We start from the raw sequence: 20,538 nt of genomic DNA on the forward strand, positions 1-20,538 counted from the left end.
CAGAATTTAGTTTTTCTATCAATAATAAATAATTAATTTGGTTAATTATGAATTAAAATACTTTTATTATTATTATTATTATTATTATTATTATTATTATTATTATTATTATTATTGTGATTTTTATTTATAATAATCAATTAAATTCAACAATAATTCGCAAATAATAGTTAATTTATCCATTTAAAATTAGAATTTGCATTAGTTATTAAAAATTGTGAAATAACAAACTGTATACTGTAAAATGTTACTTTTGAATTATTTTATTAAACTATTCATCAAAATTGTCAATTAATTCTCACTGATTGAGAATAAAATTTGAATATATTTGAAAATATACAGGGTGTCTACTGAAAATATGACTTAAAAAGTCATATTTTCAGTCATCCCCGAGAATTCAGGGATTTTTATTGAAAGTACTGAAAAAAATTTAATTTTTAGAATTTATAGAAAAATTCTGAATTTTGGTGTCTTTTTTATTTGCCTTATAAACTATTAAATTTCCAACAATTCTAATACAAATCCTTCAATTTTTTCTATTTTTGACAATAATTTAATTTTAAAAAACTTTTAAATAACTTCGCATAAATTCAATTATGTTCAAAAAATTATAAAAATTCTAGTCAAGATTTCAATTATTTTTTTAAACAATAAAATTCTTCTCCAAAATTAAATTATTTTCAAAAAAATTAATAAAATTCTTGTCAAAATCTCAATTATTTTCAAAAATTTTCCTCATTTCAATTATTTTTTATATTTTCTATTTTAATAAAATTTTCCAAAAGAATTCTATTATTTAAACAAAATTTTAATAAAAATTTAACAGGAATTCAATTACTTACCAATTTTTTATAAATTTTACTGCAGCGATAGTGCAAATTTGCGGTTAGGTTAGCGTGAATAGACAATCAAAAATTGCAAATTTAAACAGTTTTTAGAAGTTTCTGAATCTGCATAAACATTTACAAACATTCTGTTGGATCAACCAATAATAATGTACTGCCAGTAACTCCCAAAAACACCACTGAACTGACAAATTAATATTATTTGAATTTGGACAAATTGTGAATAATGAAAGGCGACATCTGGAACGATTTCTTATTATTAATCATTAATTTTGTTTCTCTTCTACTTATTACATGAAAGCTGTTTTAAGTATACTTAGAGATAAACAATTTTGTTTTTGAAGTTTCTTTTTTTTAAATTACAAATAGTCATTGTTGAGTGTTACTTTTTGTACCAATTTTTATCTCATAATGATTGTTACTACTTTGCAAATGCTTTCTATTATTGCTGGGTATTTCAATCTTGTCACTTTATATATGCGATTGTGCCAAGCTAGACCTGGGATCCGACGATGGTGGGTAAAACCGCATATAAGACATAATTTGCGTGAATTGTTTGGTGCCTACCAAACATTATTTTTATATTATATTAGAAGTGACCACGAAGAATTTTACAAAATGGCCAGAATGACACCAGATCAATTTGATCTGCTTTACAATTTAATTGCCCATAGGCTTCAGAAAGCTAGTTTGAGACGACCGCTTTCGAAAAAACTGCGATTAATATTGACTTTAAAGTAAGTTTAACAAATAACAACATAATTTAATTTTCGTACATATGTATTATTTGTTAACTATTTTTATGTATTGCAGGATTCTTAAGGCAAAATGAATTCATTTTTTGTTGTGCCTTAGCACTTTTTATACACAATTTTGTATCTTTGAACATAAATATTATACTCTTTGATATACTTTCAGTTAAAATGCATTCGACCAAATTGTATTTAGGAAAATTGTTATTTGGAACTTTGGTCATTCGGTGAAAAATATGTTTGGGTAAATTCATGTTCTGGAGAATGGTCGGATACCAATTTGATAAATAAAATATTTTGTTATAGCTTTATTTAATTAATATTTTTATCAAAAATTATAAATTAATAAATTATCGAAATTGAAAATATATATATTAAAAAAGTGAAATTTCAACATCTTGTATTTTTCATTTTCATGTTTGTATTTTTCCTGCATTAAAAAAGTGTTATTGACAAGGGTTCTGTAAAGTAAAATATTAACATATTTTGGTAAATTTTTTAAAGAGTTTTTTCAGTGTATGAAGTACAAAAACTTTATAATATGTTAGTAAATGCGTACTGTATACAACCAAAGAAAAGATATATTTGACTCAGAGCCAACTAGCCAACTAGATTTTTTATTTTTTTAAGTAAACTTTATTTTGTTTAAATATAAGTTTTATTTATCTTGAATAAAATTTGTCTTTAAAACAAATAAATAACCTATTTGGCTCTGAGAAAAATATACGTTAATTTAACTCAAATAATGAAGTATATTTGATACAAAAAAAATTTTTCTCTTGGTGTACAACATAAAATAGGGAAAAAAGGGAAATTTTAATAAAAAGAGAAATTTTTTTAAATAGAAAAAAGGGAATAGGGAAAACACTGTAAAGTCTGGAATTAGGAAGAAAAGTTAATATTTTTGAGTTGACCAAAATTTTGCAATCAGGAATATATAAAAGTAACGACGGAAATTTTGAGATAATAATTTTGATACCACTTAAAAATTGAATTAAAAATTTTAACGCTAAAAGCAGTAACTGGAGTGTATGGACACCCCACGCAATATTCAAAATGCGCCTCTAACTTAAAAAATGATTTTTTCGGTTTCAGACCTTAGACATTATTTAAAAAAAATTTTAATTTGTTAAAAAATAAATAAAACCATTGCTTTCCTTACTAAAAAAGCAATCAGATTAACGATACATAATTTAATGTGTGGGGTGTTTGGATACTCCAGTTACTTCTTAGAGGGTGAGTATATTCAGTTGCTCATTCTAGGCTTAAGGGGGTATTCTGGTCTAGAGGCCTCAATTTTAAGCGTTTTTTCGAGTGGGATAAAAAAGAAACTTTAACATTTTTAGTATTTACTTTTTTTGGAAATTGTTTATTAATGTTTAGAGAATACAGAAAAAAATTAGGAAAAAAAATTATCAAAAATTTTAAAAGTTATAAACTGATGAAGTGGGGACTGAAAAAAATCAAGTGCGAACTGGTTGACAGTGTGGAGAGTTTTGTAATGCTCCAAAACAAAAAATCTAAAGAAATTCTTGATTATTAAAGGCTTCGCTATGGTCGGTACCTCGGAGAAAAGAAAAAATTTTTTTTTAGCAAAATGGCGACGATTTTTAAAAAAAGTTGTGTTTTTGACACTGTTTTTTAACACTTTTAAATTTTTTAAAAATAGTGAACAAAAATATTTTTTAAAATCCGAGATTGCGACCATAAAGGGATATACAAAGAACATTTTTGCAAAATTTGAAGTAAATCAGTTGAGTAGATTCTGAGTTATCGTGTCAACCAGAATTTTTTTCAGTTCCCATTTCAAAAGTTTATAACTTTTAAGATTTTTTATTATTCTTTTTCTAATTTTTTTTCTGTATTCTTTAAACATTAGTAAACAATTTGCAAAAAAAGTAAATATTAAAAATGTTAAACTTTCTTTTTTATCCTATTCGGAAAAACGCCTTAAAATTGAGGCCTCTAGACCAGAATACCCCCTTAATATAAAACTTATTCTATTTTTTATGAGTGGAAAATTTTTAAAATCTAATATTCAATTCCTGAATTTTTTTATTGCGCTACATTCTACTTAAAATACTGTTTACATTCCAGTGGACTTAAACGGATATCCCGCATATTATAAACTCAGTAATTTTTAAATAAAATTTATCAAATTTGATTCTTCTTATCATTTCACTGCGTAAAACTGCATTTCATTGAATAGACATTGAATCGAAAAAATAATTTTATAACATAAACGTTTAAGCGTAAAAGTCATTTGATCGAAAAGATATTTAAGCTTAAAGGAACATTTTAATCCTTGCTGGAATGTTGTGGATGTTGCTGCAAGCTTTAATATGTTTTTGCAATTGTATGTCTTTTCTATCAAAATAAAAACTTTTCTATCAAATGTCTTTTGTGAAAAATTTATGTACTTTAAATTAATGGCCATTTTTCCGAATTAATCAACAATTACTAGTTGTAGATTTATTTTTTCCAGTTATTTGGCAAATGGTGATAGCAATCGCACCACAGCTAATTTTTTTCGAATTGGTCTTTCAACTACATACAGAGTAGTAGATGAAGTGTGTAACATCATTTGGGAATGTTTATCTTCTACTTATATAGGAAGAAAGGATGCCTTTGATTGGAAAATTGTTGCACGCGGATTTAAAGAAAGATGGGATTTCCTGAATTGTTTAGGTGCCATTGATGGCAAAGAAATACGTATAAAGAAGCCACCACATTCAGGAACCATGTTTTTCAACTATAAAAATTTTTATAGTTTTAAGCTTTTGGCAGCTTGCGATGCTTACTATAGGTTTACGTGGATAGATGTTGGAGATTACGGTAAATAAAAATTTGTAAATAATATTAATAGAAGGATTACTTCTGTTTACTTATGTAACTATAAATATATAAGTATTATTCAGGGTACCCATCAAAGTTTAAGAATATTTATTTGACTATTTACAAAGCCTTATTTCTGCTTTCTTGTGACAAAAATATGAGTACTAAGATATTTAACAAAAAATTAATATCTAATGATAGAAGAAAATAGTAGTAAAAGATATTTAATTTCTGTTAGATTGAAAAAATTATTAATTCACAAAAAATTTAAATTTTTAAAAAAATTTCTTAAAATTTCTCTGACTTTTTCCTATTTCCCTGACCACTAGACACACTGTAATTGTAATTTGACTAAAGTAATAATAATAATTTGTTTTTGTAGGATCAGTGAGTGATGTTTCCGCATTTAATCACACCGATTTTAGCATCGCACTGGAAAACAATGAAGCAGATTTACCACAAGATGCTGCAATAGATGGAACAAATATTGTACTTCCGTTTTGTTTTATTGGTGATGCAATTTTCCCCCTTAAGCAATATTTAATGAAGCCCTTCGATAGAAATAGAGGATTAAATGAGACAGAAGCAAATTTTAACTACAGGTAAGTATTTAAAAAAAATTTAATATTTGTAGCAAGAATTCAATTATTTTTCTAAATAATAAAATTCTTCACAGGATTTCAATTATTTTAAATACTTATACATATTGTTAATACAATTTGAAGTAAATTCTTCTAAAAATATAATTATTGTTTAAAATTTTATTAAAATTCTTCGAAAGAAATCAATTATTTTCAATATTTTTTGTAAAACTTCCTTGAGAACTTTTCAAAATTCAATTATTATCTAAAATTTAAACTGAAATTCATTTTTAAACAGAGTGTCTACTAAATTTAATTATTTAAATTCCCGTTTTTTACGATTTTGACCTGCTAATGGTAATTTAAAATCTTACTAACAAAATAATTACATTTTTCAAGCAATTCTATTAAAATTATATTAAACAAATTGAAATTTTATATTGAGTTTAGGAAAAGAGGTTTTTAAAATCTTTGAACATAATTGAATTTTAGCAAAGAATTTTATTACTTTCAGAAATAATTAAATTTCTGCAATCATTTGTAACTTTTCACAAAAATTAATTTTTTGCAGTACCTAATTTAATAAAAATGCCTGACTTGTCCCTCATTTTTCTGACCAATTCTACTTACCATGACTTTTTTCTGATTTCCCTGATTTGTGTCAACCGTGATTTTCGAGTACTTGAAATAGTACCAACCTTCCAAGATAATTTATATGTATTCGAAGTATTCAGTGACTTTTAGAAAAGATATTCAAGGAGTTTTCTAGGTTTTTAAGAGAGAAAATAATTTTTTAAAGTGTACTTTTTAATGTAGTAATTGTTAATAATATTGAAAAAATTCATTTTCACAATAACAGACTTCGCACTCAGTAGCTTTCAAACTTAAAAAAGTAGTAAAACAGTAGCAATAGATAAATTAAACTTAACGACCAGAAAAAATCGTTTTAGACCCTTGAAAAAACTGAAAAGCATTCTATTCTATATTTTACTTTCTTGACTTTTTCTTAATTTTCATCAAAAATATTCACTTTTTTTTAACCCTGATAATAAATCGAATTCCTGCAACGAATTTTATTATTCATGAAAGAATTTAAATATTTCTAAAAATAATTTAATTATTGCGAAGAATTTTATACAATTTTTTAAATAATTGAATTCTGTTTGGAAATTTTATGAAAATAGTAAATATTGGAAATCATTGAATTGCGAGAAGTTTTTGAAAGTAATCAAATTTGATAAAGAATTCTATATAAATTTTTTAGAATAATTAAATGTATATTTTATTAAATTTTTTGAAAATACTTGAATTCCTAAAAAGCATTTTATTATCTTTGATAATAATTGAATTCTCGCGAACGATTTTATCAAAATTTTTTAAATAATTGAATTTCCAAGAAGAAATTTAGCACTTTAAAAAACAATTGAATTCTTGTGATGAATACTGTTATGAATATATATATAAAATGTGCCACCCTGTAATTATAATTTTAGAGAACAGTTTTTTTATTTCTGGTAATAGGGTAAGTGTGTCAATTGTGGCGGGTGCTGCAATTATGGCGACTTTGTAAAAAATAGAATTATTTACTATTTTAGAATAATATAGTTATTTGAAAACGATAGAAAAAGTTATTTTCGACCTTACTCGATATAATTGTACGAAAAAAAAACACATTTGAACTATTATTGGTTTAATTATTTAAGTACAAAAATTGTGCCCCGCCATAATTGGCACATTTTCATTGAATGTGCGTGCTCCAGTTATGGCGCGCAACACAACCTCTAAATACACGTTATTTTCCCCGCCGTAATTGGCGCGCCGAAATTGACTCAACCGCGCCATAATTGACGTTTTTAATCCTAATTCTTATTGCTTTAATTTTGTTTAAATAATTAATTTTTATAAAGTTTTTATAAAAGTTTTATTATCTATATGACACGGGCTTTTAGTTTAATAAGCCATAAATTTACTTCTTTCATTATAATTTTTGAATTTTCTATTTCAAAGACGGCTAAACCAGAACCGCGCCATAATTGGCACACTTACCCTAGCGAATTTAAAGTAATGGAAATTAAAAAAAACAGAAATAGTAGCTTTTAGTTGCTGAAATCTAAAAAAGTATCCAAATAGTAGCATAATGTAAAACAAGTAGTAAATAGTAGGTTTTACATAGTAGATGAGTGCGAAGCCTGTCATAATTTAAGATTTGTTTTAAAACGTTATTTAAATCAAAGGTTTGCTAGCTACAAAAATTAAAGATTTTTATTGTTTTTGATAACTATGACTTATTATGCTTTTTAGATTGGCCAGGGCTAGAAACTCTATTGAGGATTCTTTTGGTCTTATTACAAACAAATGGACTATTTTAAAAGATAGAATGGATTTTAGTTTAAAAACGTCAATAACTATTGTTCAAGCATTGGTTTGTCTTCATAATTTTATTTTGACACAAGAACTATTGTTAGATGATGAAGACAAAATATATTATCCAGAAAATGGTAGAAGACCAAACGTTGTGATTGATGACGACAATCCAAATGAAGAGGACGACATAGAGATTCCTCAAAATGTTTTCCAACAGAGGCATATGCTAGCTGAATATTTTCTATCAGAGGAGGGAACTTTGCAGTAAAAAGTAATTTGACAAATATCTGCATACTTTGTTCAATTTCCCATACTTTCCTATGACTGACGGATAGCTTTTCTTACTGTATACACTTCTACTTAGCGAAAAAAAATTCATAAAAAACATCAACAAAATCTCGATCTAAAGGTATCTCCCCCCTTAAAAATTAGTTTCAGGTACATCAATTTTCTAAATTGCTTTTTAATACTCTGACTGGGCACGGCCTAGAAAGTTTTTTGAACGCCACTATTAATTAATAAAATCACAAGGTTGTAAATGCAAAAAAAAAATTTCCCAAAAAAATGACGAAGAAAATAGAAATATATATTGAAAGCAAAGAAAAATTCCTTATAATTTTTTAATGCATACTCTGATAGTATTATATCCAATAATATTATAATAACTTATTTGCATTATTTGTAATTTTTAATTACAAATAAATCGAATTTGGTTGAGGACAGTCTTAGTTATTATCGTAATTCAATTTGGACAAACATTTTTTTGCGACATTTTTTTGCGACATTTTTTGTAAAACACTTTTTGAATTTCTGAAATATATGAATATTATTTCATTTTACAAAATGCAATCGTTTATATCGTTATAGAGTAATTATCCTTATTCTTATAATTTTCGTTTTAAAAGCATAACAGATTTATATATGTAATAGTAATACTCACATCTTAATTTTACGAACATGTAAAAATTTTTATTTTTGCGATTTGGTCGAGAAAATCCACTAATAAAATGATTCAATTATATCAAGAATTTTTGGAAGTACTTCTTTCTGAGCTTGTAAGGGTAGACTTATGAACCCAGTTTGAATTATATTATAGTACCCATCTTTATTGCCATCATTTTCCTGATTTTTTCCTTGCGAAATTTTCCAATTTATATATTCCTCCATTTTATTTGTTGCACTTTTCAAACTTGCTGATGTTTGAATAATAATTGATTTAGAAGTTTCAGCAACCAGGGAATCGTCTTTTAACTTCTTTTTTCGCAAAATTATCCCAGGGTGGCACAATCTTTCGTGAGACTTTGTCTTTCATTGAAAAAGTGGCATTATAAGGTGCTGACTTATTAGATGGACCCTTTAAAGTGGGTTTCTTTTTACCAGAAACTATATTGGACAACGATGAAACTGATATAGGTGAAAAGGTTTTTGGCAACGAAGGTTGAGATTTTGAACTAATTGATGATAAATTGTTTGCAGTTTGAGGAATATCATCAACATATGAAGAAGTAGAATCAACTGAAGGTCGACATGAATTCTTAGAATGGCACGAAGAAAAAGTTGTAGAAGTCGACGATGATGAGGAACTTGATATTGCTGTAAATGATGTGTTATTCATTGCAATTGTTGATGAAGACGTTTTTTGTAAAGTCCCAATTAAAGAATCAGACGAAACTGAAGAATGAAACGAATCTTTAGAAAGGGACGAAGAAAAATTTTGTGGAGTGTTTGACGTTGATGGCAGTGATAAAGCTACTGTTGATGAAGTTACTTCTCGCGATAAAGTCCAAGGTTTTCTCGAAGCGCCAGTTAATGATAAAGTAGAATCCAGAAGACCATTTGAAGATTGAAAAATTGACGAAGATGATAATGGAGTTGTGGTAAACTGCGGAGCCGTTGATAAAACTGTAGGCAAAGCTTGTGTCGAATATGTTTCGATTGAAGTTGATGGTAGCGTTGAATGTGTTATCAAGCCATTAGCTTGGATAATGTATTTACCTTGGGAATGATTTCTTCTAATTTCAATATCTGGAACGATATTTTCCACTTCATTCATAATATTTCCATTTTCCATCGTTAACACTTCATTAGAAATCTCCTCTCCTACAATAGTATAAGAGTATGAATTATATTTTAATTTACTACTAGCAAAACTACTGTCTAATAAATGAAATTTTATTATTTACTTTATAATTAAATATATTAAGGGCCAATTTTACCAACACTGATTAAAAGTTAATCAATGATTAAATCCTTAACCGGCCAACCATGAGTGGTTAAATTGACTGTAATCATTGATTAACTTTTAATCGGAGTTGGTGAAACTGGCCCTAATAGTAAGCATTGGTTGATATACATGTATATATTTAAAATTTTTAATATCAATACCTCTATCCTTAAATCAACATTCCCTATTAGAATAAATTACCTCATTGCAACTAATATTTTAGAAACAGATATATTATAAAATCAATCTAAAGTAATAAAATAAAAATATATCTAAAAAATAAATCATGTACGATGCAAAAGTGGTTAGGCTTGATCATTGAAACTGTCATTATTATTAAATTCACTGACAGTCGAGAAAATTTTCCAGTGAAATAAAAGTTTGTATATATATACCCAGAAATGTGTTAAAACAATAGATACAAACCAGAATTTTGTACTTCCATTTCGCTTTCAAAAGGTATCTCGGATGTCGCTATTTCATTTAATTGACGTTGATTATTTTCACCGTTTTGGACTCGTGAAGTACTGAAATATAGAAACATAAAGAAAATTTAATATATGTGACTGTCCGCGACAAAAGGGACCTTAGCTCCATGTAAATACATGGAGCTAAGGTCCCTTTTGTCGCGGACAGTCACATATGTATAACATAATTTTAATATTATTACTATGCAGTATATATATTTAAAATGCAGTACTTCTTGTGGTGAATATATGGAATTAAAAATTGAAAGTCACTAAAATAGGTCCAGTTTGTTCTATTTTCCTTGTGCTTTCGAACGAATAATTCCCGCAAGCTTTGCCATTTCTCCTTTGGATCTGTGTAGAAACATAATGGTTAAACAAAACATTTGTAAGTATTAGCAATTCTATCATCACAAATTAAACAAAACAAAAATTTAAGAATTTCAAAAAATAACTTACCTTTAATGTCCACATTATACTCTGCCAAAAGTAAGTGTATATTTTTCCACAATTCCATCTTCTTTGATTCATTAGTTATTTTTTTCTTCGGATCATATATCCACTCTTCCGCTTTAACAATGCTAAGAAAGAATTTTATTTTGGCCTCCTGAGAATCTTCGCTATTCATTTTTAGTGTTTTTTAGATAAAAAAAAGAAACTTAAAAAACAAAATTTTTTATTTCTAAGTATACTTAAAACAGCTTTTATGTAATAAATAGAAGGGAAACAATGTGAATGATTAATAATAAGAAATCGTTCCAGATGTCGCCTTTCATTATTCACAATTTGTCCAAATTCAAATAATATTAATTTGTCAGTTCAGTGGTGTATTTGGGAGTTACTGGCAGTACATTATTATTGGTTGATCCAACAGAATGTTTGTAAATGTTTATGCAGATTCAGAAGTTTCTAAAAACTGTTTAAATTTGCAATTTTTGATTGTCTATTCACGCTAACCTAACCGCAAATTTGCATTATCGCTGCAGTAATAGTACAGAAAACTTTTGAATTTTTTCAGTGTAATAATGAGTGATTTTGATTTAAATGAACTTGTCATACAGTTGGTTCAAGGGAGAAAATGCCTGTATGCTAAATCTAAAGACTACTTTAGAGATACGCTTCAAAAAAAAGATGCATGGATAGATGTCGCGGAAGAAATAACAGAAATCACAGGAAAAATTATTGGCTGTATGTACTTTTTTGTTTTATAATTTAAATAATTTAAAAAAAAAATTGTTAATCTAATCGTGATATTATAGGTGAAAGATATTTCTATATAGTTTTTCAGTATTAAAAGATAACATAACCTCAAAACAAAAATGTATTTATTAACTCATTTCTTTCTTGCAAATATGTGTTTTAAGTTTCAATTTATATAAATACTGTATTAATAAGAAATATGTAATTATTATTACACAGGGAAAGAAGTCACAAGCAAATGTGCTTATTTAAGATCAAAGTTTTCTGAAGAACAGAAGAAAATTGACACATACATTCCATCTGGCTTCGCTGCTGCAACAATTAAGACAAGCGATTGGGAATATTACAATTGCCTGAAATTTTTAAAACCATTTATAAATCATCGTTGGTAATTTTGAAATTTCATTTAATAAATAAAGTACTAATGTATGAAAATAGTTACGTTAAGATAAAGAGTCATTCTATTATATTTCGACTAAAGTCGTTGCCGACTAAATTTAAAAAATTATAATATTTTGTAGGAATTATTTTAAAGACATAAGAATCACTGAACAAAAAGAATTTTAAAAAAAATTTTTTTATATTTATTTATATTTATTTTTATATTTTATATGTATTAGAAAATATTATTAGTAATTTTTCATTTTTCTAGGTAAAAATTATGTACATATGAAAATCGTGAAAATAAGCAAAATGCTAATTTTAATTGCTTATTTTTTCACATTTAAGAAGAAAAAACGAAGAAAGTGATAAGAAAAACTAAAAGTTAACCACAGGTACTTTATTTTTTATAAGGTTTTATTCAATTTAATGATTTCTTTTTCTTACACTTAGTAAATAAAATTTGCAAAAATAGATTATTCGCAAGGTAAACTTTAAAATAATTCTTTATTTAATCTTTCTTATTAATAATTGTTTCTATTAATTTATAATAATTTCATAATTCATTCTTAATAAATTTTAATAATTTTTTCAAGTTTTCATAGTAAATTATTTGTTTTCTTTAATATTTTCTAATAGATGGAAAGGTGACAATTTTTACGACTTCATATACTTTTGATGCTTATTTTACAATAAATATAAAAAATATTTTAAAAATTTTTTTGTTCAGTGATTCTAATGTCTTTAAAATCATTCTTGCAAAATATTATAATTTTTTAAAATTAGTTGACGACGACTTTAGTCAAAATATAATGGAATGACTCTAAAATAAAGTTAAAATAGATAGAATATTGCAAAATCACTATTTTATTACAACTTGGTATATTAATTTAGAAATACATGTAAAACTTATTGCATTTTGTTTGAAACAGTACGCAGAGTTCTTTTAAAATCGCACGTCGAAACCATCAAAGTTCGGAGGACATGGAATCCGGAAATACCGATGATGAAGGTTCAGAATTTAATGATGCTGAAATATCAGAAGAATGTAATGTTAATTTTTTTAAAATTATTACTCTTAATAATTCCTTCATTGTTTTCTTCTTTGTCAATACTTTTAAATCTATAAATTAATGCTTTAAAATTTTAATTGTTTTACAAAAATTATTAATTTTGCTGAAAAGATAAAAGAAATTAAATGTAAGAAAATTTTTGATTGAAACTTATTAAAAATTATACAGTTATTATTTTTTTAGGGTTCCGTACCCGGTAGGAACCCTATTGGAACGGTTACAAAAATGACCATGTACCCCCCCCCTAGAACTCACAGTTTTACACCTAGAGAGCTAAAAATTGGTACACGTATGTATTTTCACGCGTAGATTACAGGAAAAATATAGCAAACGTGATTGGGATTGATCTTCATAGAGTTTTCGTCGAAAAACATCAAATTTTGGCCATTTTTCGCAAAAAAGGCATGTACCCCCCCCCCCTAGCGCTCACAGTTTTTTACCTAGAAAGTTGAAAATTGGTATGCATATGTATTTTCAAAAATGGATTAAAGGAAAAATATAGCGAACACATTTAGTATTGATCTTCATTCTGTTTTTATCGAAAAAGTCAAAAATTTTGAAAATTTCGAAAAAAATGCATGTACCCCCCCCCCTGGCGCCCACAGTTTTTTATCTGAAGAGCTGAAAATTGGCATACTTATTCGTTTTTACGCATAGATTACAGGAAAAATATAGCGGAAGTGATTAGAATTGATCTTCATGATGTTTTCATCGAAAAACTAAAATCTCTTTTTGAAAGCTCGAAAATTCTTTAACCGTTGCTGGTTCTCTCAATTCTTAATCTAGTGGACTGTCGCTATACATTTTTATTTATTTTTTTGTGTAGATTTCAAAAAACATACAGAAAAAGTTATTGGAATTCATCTTCATATTTTTTTTTGCGAAAAACTAAAAAAATTTTTCGTTTAAAAAAAAAAGTGTGTACCCCCCCCTTGGTTTTCACAATTCTTGGCCTATTGGACTGCAGTTTTGCTTATTTTATGTATTTTCGTCAGTAGATTTCAGGAAAAATATAGCGAACCTGATTGGATTTGATCTTCATATTTTTTTCAGCGAAAAACTTAAAGTTTTTAAAAATTTCGTCAAAAAAGCGTTTATTTCACCCTAGCACTCACAGTTTTTTACCTAAAGAGCTGAAAATTGGTACACTTTTGTATTTTCACGTGTAGATTACAGGTAAAATATAGTGGAAATGATTAGAATTGATCTTCATTGCGTTTTGAGCGAAAACCTAAATTTTTTTTTCAATTTTTGATAATAATTATACCTATGCTAGTTCTCTCAATTCTTAGTCTAGTGGACTGGCGTTATACATTTTTATTTATTTTTTCGTGTAGATTTCAACAAACATACAGAGAAAATTATTGGAGTTCATCTTCATATTTTTTTTTCGAAAAACTAAAATTTTTTTTCGTTTTAGAAAAAAAAGTGTGTACTCCCCCTTTGGTTTTCACAATTCTTGGCCTATTGGACTATATTTTTGCCTATATATTTGATATATATATTTGACTATATTTTTTGATTTTGTTTATATTTTCAAAACAGAGTAACTTCAAATTGAATTGAAATTGATATATATTTATTTTTATAAGAAAGAAAATTAGAAGTTTTTATGGAGGGTACGGAACCCTAGGTTTTAGTACGAGTTCTACTCGCACTTGTCCGGTTTTTTTTAATTTTAGAAAATTAAAAAATTAATAATAATAATAAAATTTAGAATAAATTCTTATTATTTGATGTCATGCTGTATGTCATATCAGTCATATATGTTCCATTTATTAATTTTTCAGGGTGTCTACTAACCGGGAAATCCGTAAAATAGCCGGGAATAACCCAAGTATTTTATGCCAAATCGGAAATTTTTTCACCATAACTTGAAAAAAGTTTTAATATATTAATTTGTTTTTAAAAATTGCTTTTTATTTCAATTTTTATAGATATTTATACTGTTCTCTAAATTATAATTAGTTGAAGACCTCCACGGAATAACGATCTATGGCACATTTTGTCAAAAATGAGATTATGATGAAATAATATACAATTAATACCAATAAACACATAAATGTGATTAAAATGTGCAAATAAATTATATAAAATGCAAAATTTTATATTATTTTATCACATTTTCTGGTTGGAATAACGATCTATGGCACAATAAAAAAAACAATTTGTTAATTTAACTTAGCAATAACTTCATGTCAGATATGAATGTCATAACCAAAATGTGTGACAAAAATAGTTTAGGTATTCAAAATGCTATTAATCATTTAAATAACAGCAAAAAGAGAAAAATAAATATTAATGATTGGAGAGACGTAAAAAGAAAATGTCAAAAAGATGCAGGGCAATCATATATCTCGAGAAAAAAGAAACAACTTATTGATGAAAAAGTTCCACCGCAGCAAGTAAATATAACCTTTGTAAAATAATTTTTTTATTTATTAACGAATTTGACAAATTGTAATGTATATTTATTTTAAAATAAAAATATAAAATGGAATATTAAATTATATATTTAAAAAAACATCTTATTTCTTTTATTTATTATATCGTATTTTTTGACAGAATCGAATTTGTAATCCACGGACTTGTAACAAAACTGGATGTATCGAGATAACATTACAAGATAAGATGTGTTATTATGAAGCTTTTTACAAAGTTCCTTATGATGAACAATCTTTCATTCTCTGTGGCTGTATAAAAAAGTGCAAAACTAAAAGAAGAAAGAAGGGCAAAACAGACCTTTCATCACGAAAAGGAGTCTCTTTTGAGTATAATCTTAACGGAAAGCCGGTTTGCAAAAAAACATTAATTCATACATATTCAATAACTAATAGACGCATTCAGACACTGCAAAATAAATTGAAAATGGGAATAGCTGTCCCAAAAGATAACCGTGGAAAACATAAATCGAGACCACATTTGATTGACGAAAGTACTTTGACTTTAGTTAAAAATCACATTGCCAGTTTTCCAAAACAAGAATCGCATTACGGTCGTTCTAAAAGTGAGAAAGAGTATTTAAGTTCTGATTTAAATTTAACTCGAATGCATAATGCATTTTTAAAGCAACATCCAGAAGTCCAACTGAGCAAGTCATCTTACGGCAATATATTTAAAGAACATTTTAATTTACAATTCGGGCATCCTAGAACAGATACTTGTAGACAATGTGACTTATTGCATGTGCAACGAATCGCCGCATCTTCTCAGGAAGAATTAGAGAAAATAACCATGATAAGCCAACAACATCACGAAAAGGCAGAAATTTCATACAAAAATTTAAAAGAAGATTGCTCGAGATCTGAAATTGACAACAACGTCGTTACACTCTGCGTTGACTTACAACAAGTCTTACTGTGTCCCACACTTACTCATTCAAATATGTTTTATCAGAGACAACATTCAACCTACAATTTTGCGATTCATAATTTTCAGACTGGTGAAGCTGTTATGAATTTATGGACTGAATGCATTGCTAAACGTGGATCAGCTGAAATTGCCTCCTGTGTTTTGAAGCATATTATGGATAATTACCCTCTTCTGAAAAATAACGAAGAAAGGAAACTTATTGTTTGGAGTGATCGTTGTGTTGGTCAGAACAATAACTGGCGAATGTTATCCTTATATCATTACTTGGTTAAATCAAAATATTTCAGCGAGGTAAATCAAAAGTTCTTAACTACGGGACATAGCTTTCTTCCATGTGATAGGGATTTTGCCTTAATTGAGAAGAGAAAGAAGAAAACTAATGTGATGAGTCCTTCAGATTGGAAGTATGTAATAGCTGAAGCTAATTTATCCAAACCATTCAAAATAAATGAAATGCAATCAAGTGACTTCAAAGATTTTAGTCCTATTGAAGCGGACACGATCAAAAATAATAAAATGAAGATTACTGAAGCTATGTGGCTTAAAGTTAGTGCTGATGATCCAAATTTCGTATATTCTCGTGCAACACATAATACATCCGAGGCTTGGAAAATATTTAAAATCGTGGAAACAGAGGAAAATGAGCAGAAGAAAAAACAAACTACAGGCCGGAATAAAAAACAACCGAAACGAGTTCCACCTTCCATTAAAAAAACTTTGATTTTACCACATGAATTGCCCAATCTTTACGATAGTTTATTGCCCTTGAAAAAAGAAAAAAAATCTGATCTCCTGGATATGTGTAAATTTTTAAACAGAGATGCTAGGGAATATTATGAAAATCTTCCAGTTGTTGATTAAAAATTTTATGCTTTGTTATATTTCTTTTCACTAGAGTTTAATAAAACAATGTTCTTTCTTTAACTGAGTTTTAATTTTGAGAATTTGTCATTTATTAATTAGAATTATTAAATTATTTTTAAAACTATTATTAAAATTATTTAATTATTAAATTAAATTATTCAAAACTATTATTAAAAATATTTAATTATTAAATTAAATTATTTAAAACTATTATTAAAATTATTTAATTATTAAATTAAATTATTAAAAATTATTTATTAATTCGAAAAATCTTTAAAAATTATTATTGAAAATGTAAATTTAATATTCGCCTATATTCATACGAAAAAACATTTGCCTATCTCTATAGGTTGTAATGGAATAACGATCTATAGCACGTGAAAAACTCGCTTATTTTTTAATTTTTATAAAAATATTTAATGAAAAAGTGCAATTTTTCATTTATAAGACATTCTTTAATCACTATCTTTCTGTTAAACAGCCACACTTATATTGCATATGCTAATTTGATGAAAGTTTTCGTTTTTTGTGTCTCCTGTAAAATTTCTAAAATGTGCCATAGATCGTTATTCCGTGGAGGTCTTCAGTTAAAAATAATTAATTTGATAGTAAAAAATCAGTCACTGATTCAAATATAGTATGTAAATATATTTAAAAAAATTATCGAATTAATAGAAATTTTGCGAAATTCAACTGAAATCAATTAAATTTATTTAAAGAATTAAAAACTTAAAAAAAATCGAATTTTCAAAGTATTTTATTTTAATAATTGATAAATAATTGAATTTTATAAAGAGTCACATTCTAATGCATTCATGTTTCTTATTGCAAAGATTAATAACTAAAATTTTTTCAGTTACCGTCAACAGGGGTAATTATAGAACAAAAAAACGCGATTTTTTGAGTTTCTTCTTCACTAAAAATCTAAAGTGTACAAAAAAATTGTATTAGCTATTCAAATATATTGTAAACATTCTTCTAAAAATTTCCTTCAAGTTCCATTTACAAAAAAAAATTTTTTGACGGAGTTATTTAAACATAAATATTGCTCCATAATTGCCTCGCATTTAAGGGAATTATAGAACAAATTATTATAATTAATTATAAAAGCAAGTATAACAAATTTTCTTTGTCTGTATATTAAGAAAACTTTATTTAGTACTGCACAGTAAAATAATAATAGATAATAATAGTAAACTAAACGCGAATTTAATTCGAAGAAATTAGTAGATTTTTACACTTTTGTGAAATATATAACCTTTCCACTTTTTTGATGTTTAATAATTATTTTCTCGTTACCAATGACAATAAAAATAAAAACATCTGAGTAACTTTGTAGGCAATATATTAAACTATTATTTACAACAAGAACCAAATTAAAATAATTTACCACAAAAATTTTACATAAAAAAGAATTACGCGTTCCATATTTACCTCTGATGTTCCATAATTACCCCTGTTGACGGTAATTTAAAAAAAGATACACATTTAAAATTTTTAAATAAAATTAAATTTTCGCAAAGTTTTTTTTTTAAATTCAGAAAAATAAGCTTTTGGAAATTTTTCAATTCTATTGTTTTAAGATGTTTGAAATTTTATAAACAAATAATTGAAATTTTTAACATTCTATTAAAAATAATTAACTTTTTTTAAAGAATTTTATTTAAATTTTTTTAAAATAATCGAGGGAAATTAGTCACCGCAGTTGTAATTCCATTTTTTAAATTTTTTTCGCAATATATTCAATTATTTTCATAAATAATAAAACTAATTGCAGAATTTCAATTATGTTTAATTATTCTTAAAAATTTTATTAAAATTCTTTGTAAAAATTCAATTACGTTTAAAAATTTTTTAAATTCTCAAAATTTCAATTATTTTTATAAATAATTAAATTGTTCTCCACAATTCAATTATTATTATACTTTTATAAATAGACAAATTCTTTACAGAAATTCAATTAGTATCAATACATTTTAATAACATTTTCAATTATAATTATGAACAGACAAGATTATTTTAAAAAATTGAAAAAATTCTTTGCTTCATTCAATTATTTTCAAAATTTGTAATTAGAATTAATAAAAAAATATTATTTAAAAAATATTTAAAGAAATTTGTCGAAGGTATTTAAATATTCATAAACTCTAATAAAGAATTTGGAAGCCATTTGTAGATTTATTTATGTTCGAAATCAAATAATTTTCAATTTGATGAGAAAAAAAACCTGGAAAAATTAGGGAAAATTCGGGAAAAAACAAGAAATTTTGTTGAACGAAAATATTAGACACCCTGTTTTTCGAAGACTATTCAAAATTTTATTTTAGAAATTTTATAGAAAATTTCTATTTTACAAAATTTTTAATTTTTAATATTGAAAGTAAATTTGTTAATTTACAAATTCTAAATTTAAAAATATTAAATTTTGTTAAATTAAAATTTCTAATATGATTGTTCACATTTAATAAAATTTCAGATAACAACGATTCATTTCAACAGCGGGACAATGCAACAGTCTGCAGAACTGCTGACTATTTATTAATAATAAAAGAAGCGTGGAATAGATTGCCGCACGAAAATAAAAGAAAATGTTTTGCTGAAATTGATGAGCTCATTGAAAATACAAAAAAAAGTTCACAATAATTAAGAAATAATAAAAATGTATAAATATACATTATTATTATTTCTCTTAATAGATATTTTATTATCTTTTTCTTAAACCCTTAAAATAAAATCAGCAATCAAACAAAAAAGTAATTTATTTCTTTCCCTTCTTTCATCGTCCAAAATCACTACTTGTTATATATTCACTTTTTTAACCAGTTTAAAATTTTGTTGTCAATTTCGAAATTGACAACAAATCTCAATACAATTTATTATGTTACTTGCAAAAACTTATTGTTTAACAATGTTGTAATCGACATAAATTAAAATTAATTCTTAAATTAATTTTAACTAATAAAATTTTATTTTCCTTAAATTTCACATCTATTCAAAATTTAATTGCAATTTAAAGTGATGCAACTCTTCATAAGTTTTAGATTTTGTTGACAAAAAAACTTTTTTTTAATTTCAGTAAATTTTCAAATTTATTTAGTTAAATTTTAAATTATATGAACTACTCAAGCTAATAAGTCGAAATGTTAAATTATCCTAATTTAAATTTATCCATATTAATAAAATAAAATTTCAAGCCATAATTACAATTTACTTCTATTTTATTTCTATAACAAATATATCAGGGTGTCTACTTGTCCTTGCATTCCTGGAAATGTCCTGGATTTTAAAAAATGTCCTTAAATGTCCTAGTTTTTGAACTTTTGTCCTTGAATTTTCCATATTTTGCTTTTCAATATTCAATAATATAAAAATTTTACTCAAATTTAAAAAAATAATTTTTTTGATCCATCAAAAAATAATTTTAATTTGTCATTTGATGAAAGAAACTGGTATCATCAATATTAATTTTTAACTATTTTTATAATAAAATAAATATTTTTGTTCAAGTATAGGTTAATTTAAATTATGTTGATCGTCATATAATATAAAATAATATTACACAGGGTTGCCACAAAATTTA

The 20,538-nt window shown here is 25.8% G+C and overlaps 1 protein-coding gene across 3 annotated transcripts; it reads left to right on the forward strand.

Moving 5' to 3' along the window:
- Nucleotides 1-1,109: 1,109 nt before the first annotated feature.
- On the forward strand, nt 1,110-8,659 carry LOC122507396. 3 transcript variants are annotated; one of them, XM_043620079.1, is made up of 5 exons: nt 1,110-1,582; nt 4,083-4,432; nt 4,815-5,034; nt 7,315-7,648; nt 8,598-8,659. In XM_043620079.1, exons 1-4 carry the CDS (start codon nt 1,257-1,259, stop codon nt 7,643-7,645), a joined length of 1,227 nt encoding a protein of 408 aa, XP_043476014.1. In that variant the 5' UTR covers nt 1,110-1,256; the 3' UTR covers nt 7,646-7,648; nt 8,598-8,659. The 3 variants fall into 3 exon arrangements, with proteins under 3 accessions (XP_043476014.1, XP_043476015.1, XP_043476013.1); XM_043620080.1 differs by lacking the exon at nt 8,598-8,659 and having other exon boundaries at nt 7,315-7,435; nt 7,506-8,123; XM_043620078.1 differs by lacking the exon at nt 8,598-8,659 and having other exon boundaries at nt 7,315-8,123.
- The last annotated feature ends 11,879 nt before the right edge of the window (nt 8,660-20,538 follow it).

The sequence above is a fragment of the Leptopilina heterotoma genome, unplaced genomic scaffold (assembly GCF_015476425.1).
Source record: "Leptopilina heterotoma isolate Lh14 unplaced genomic scaffold, ASM1547642v1 Lhet_47, whole genome shotgun sequence".
In the NCBI taxonomy this organism is placed as follows: Eukaryota; Metazoa; Arthropoda; class Insecta; order Hymenoptera; family Figitidae; genus Leptopilina; species Leptopilina heterotoma.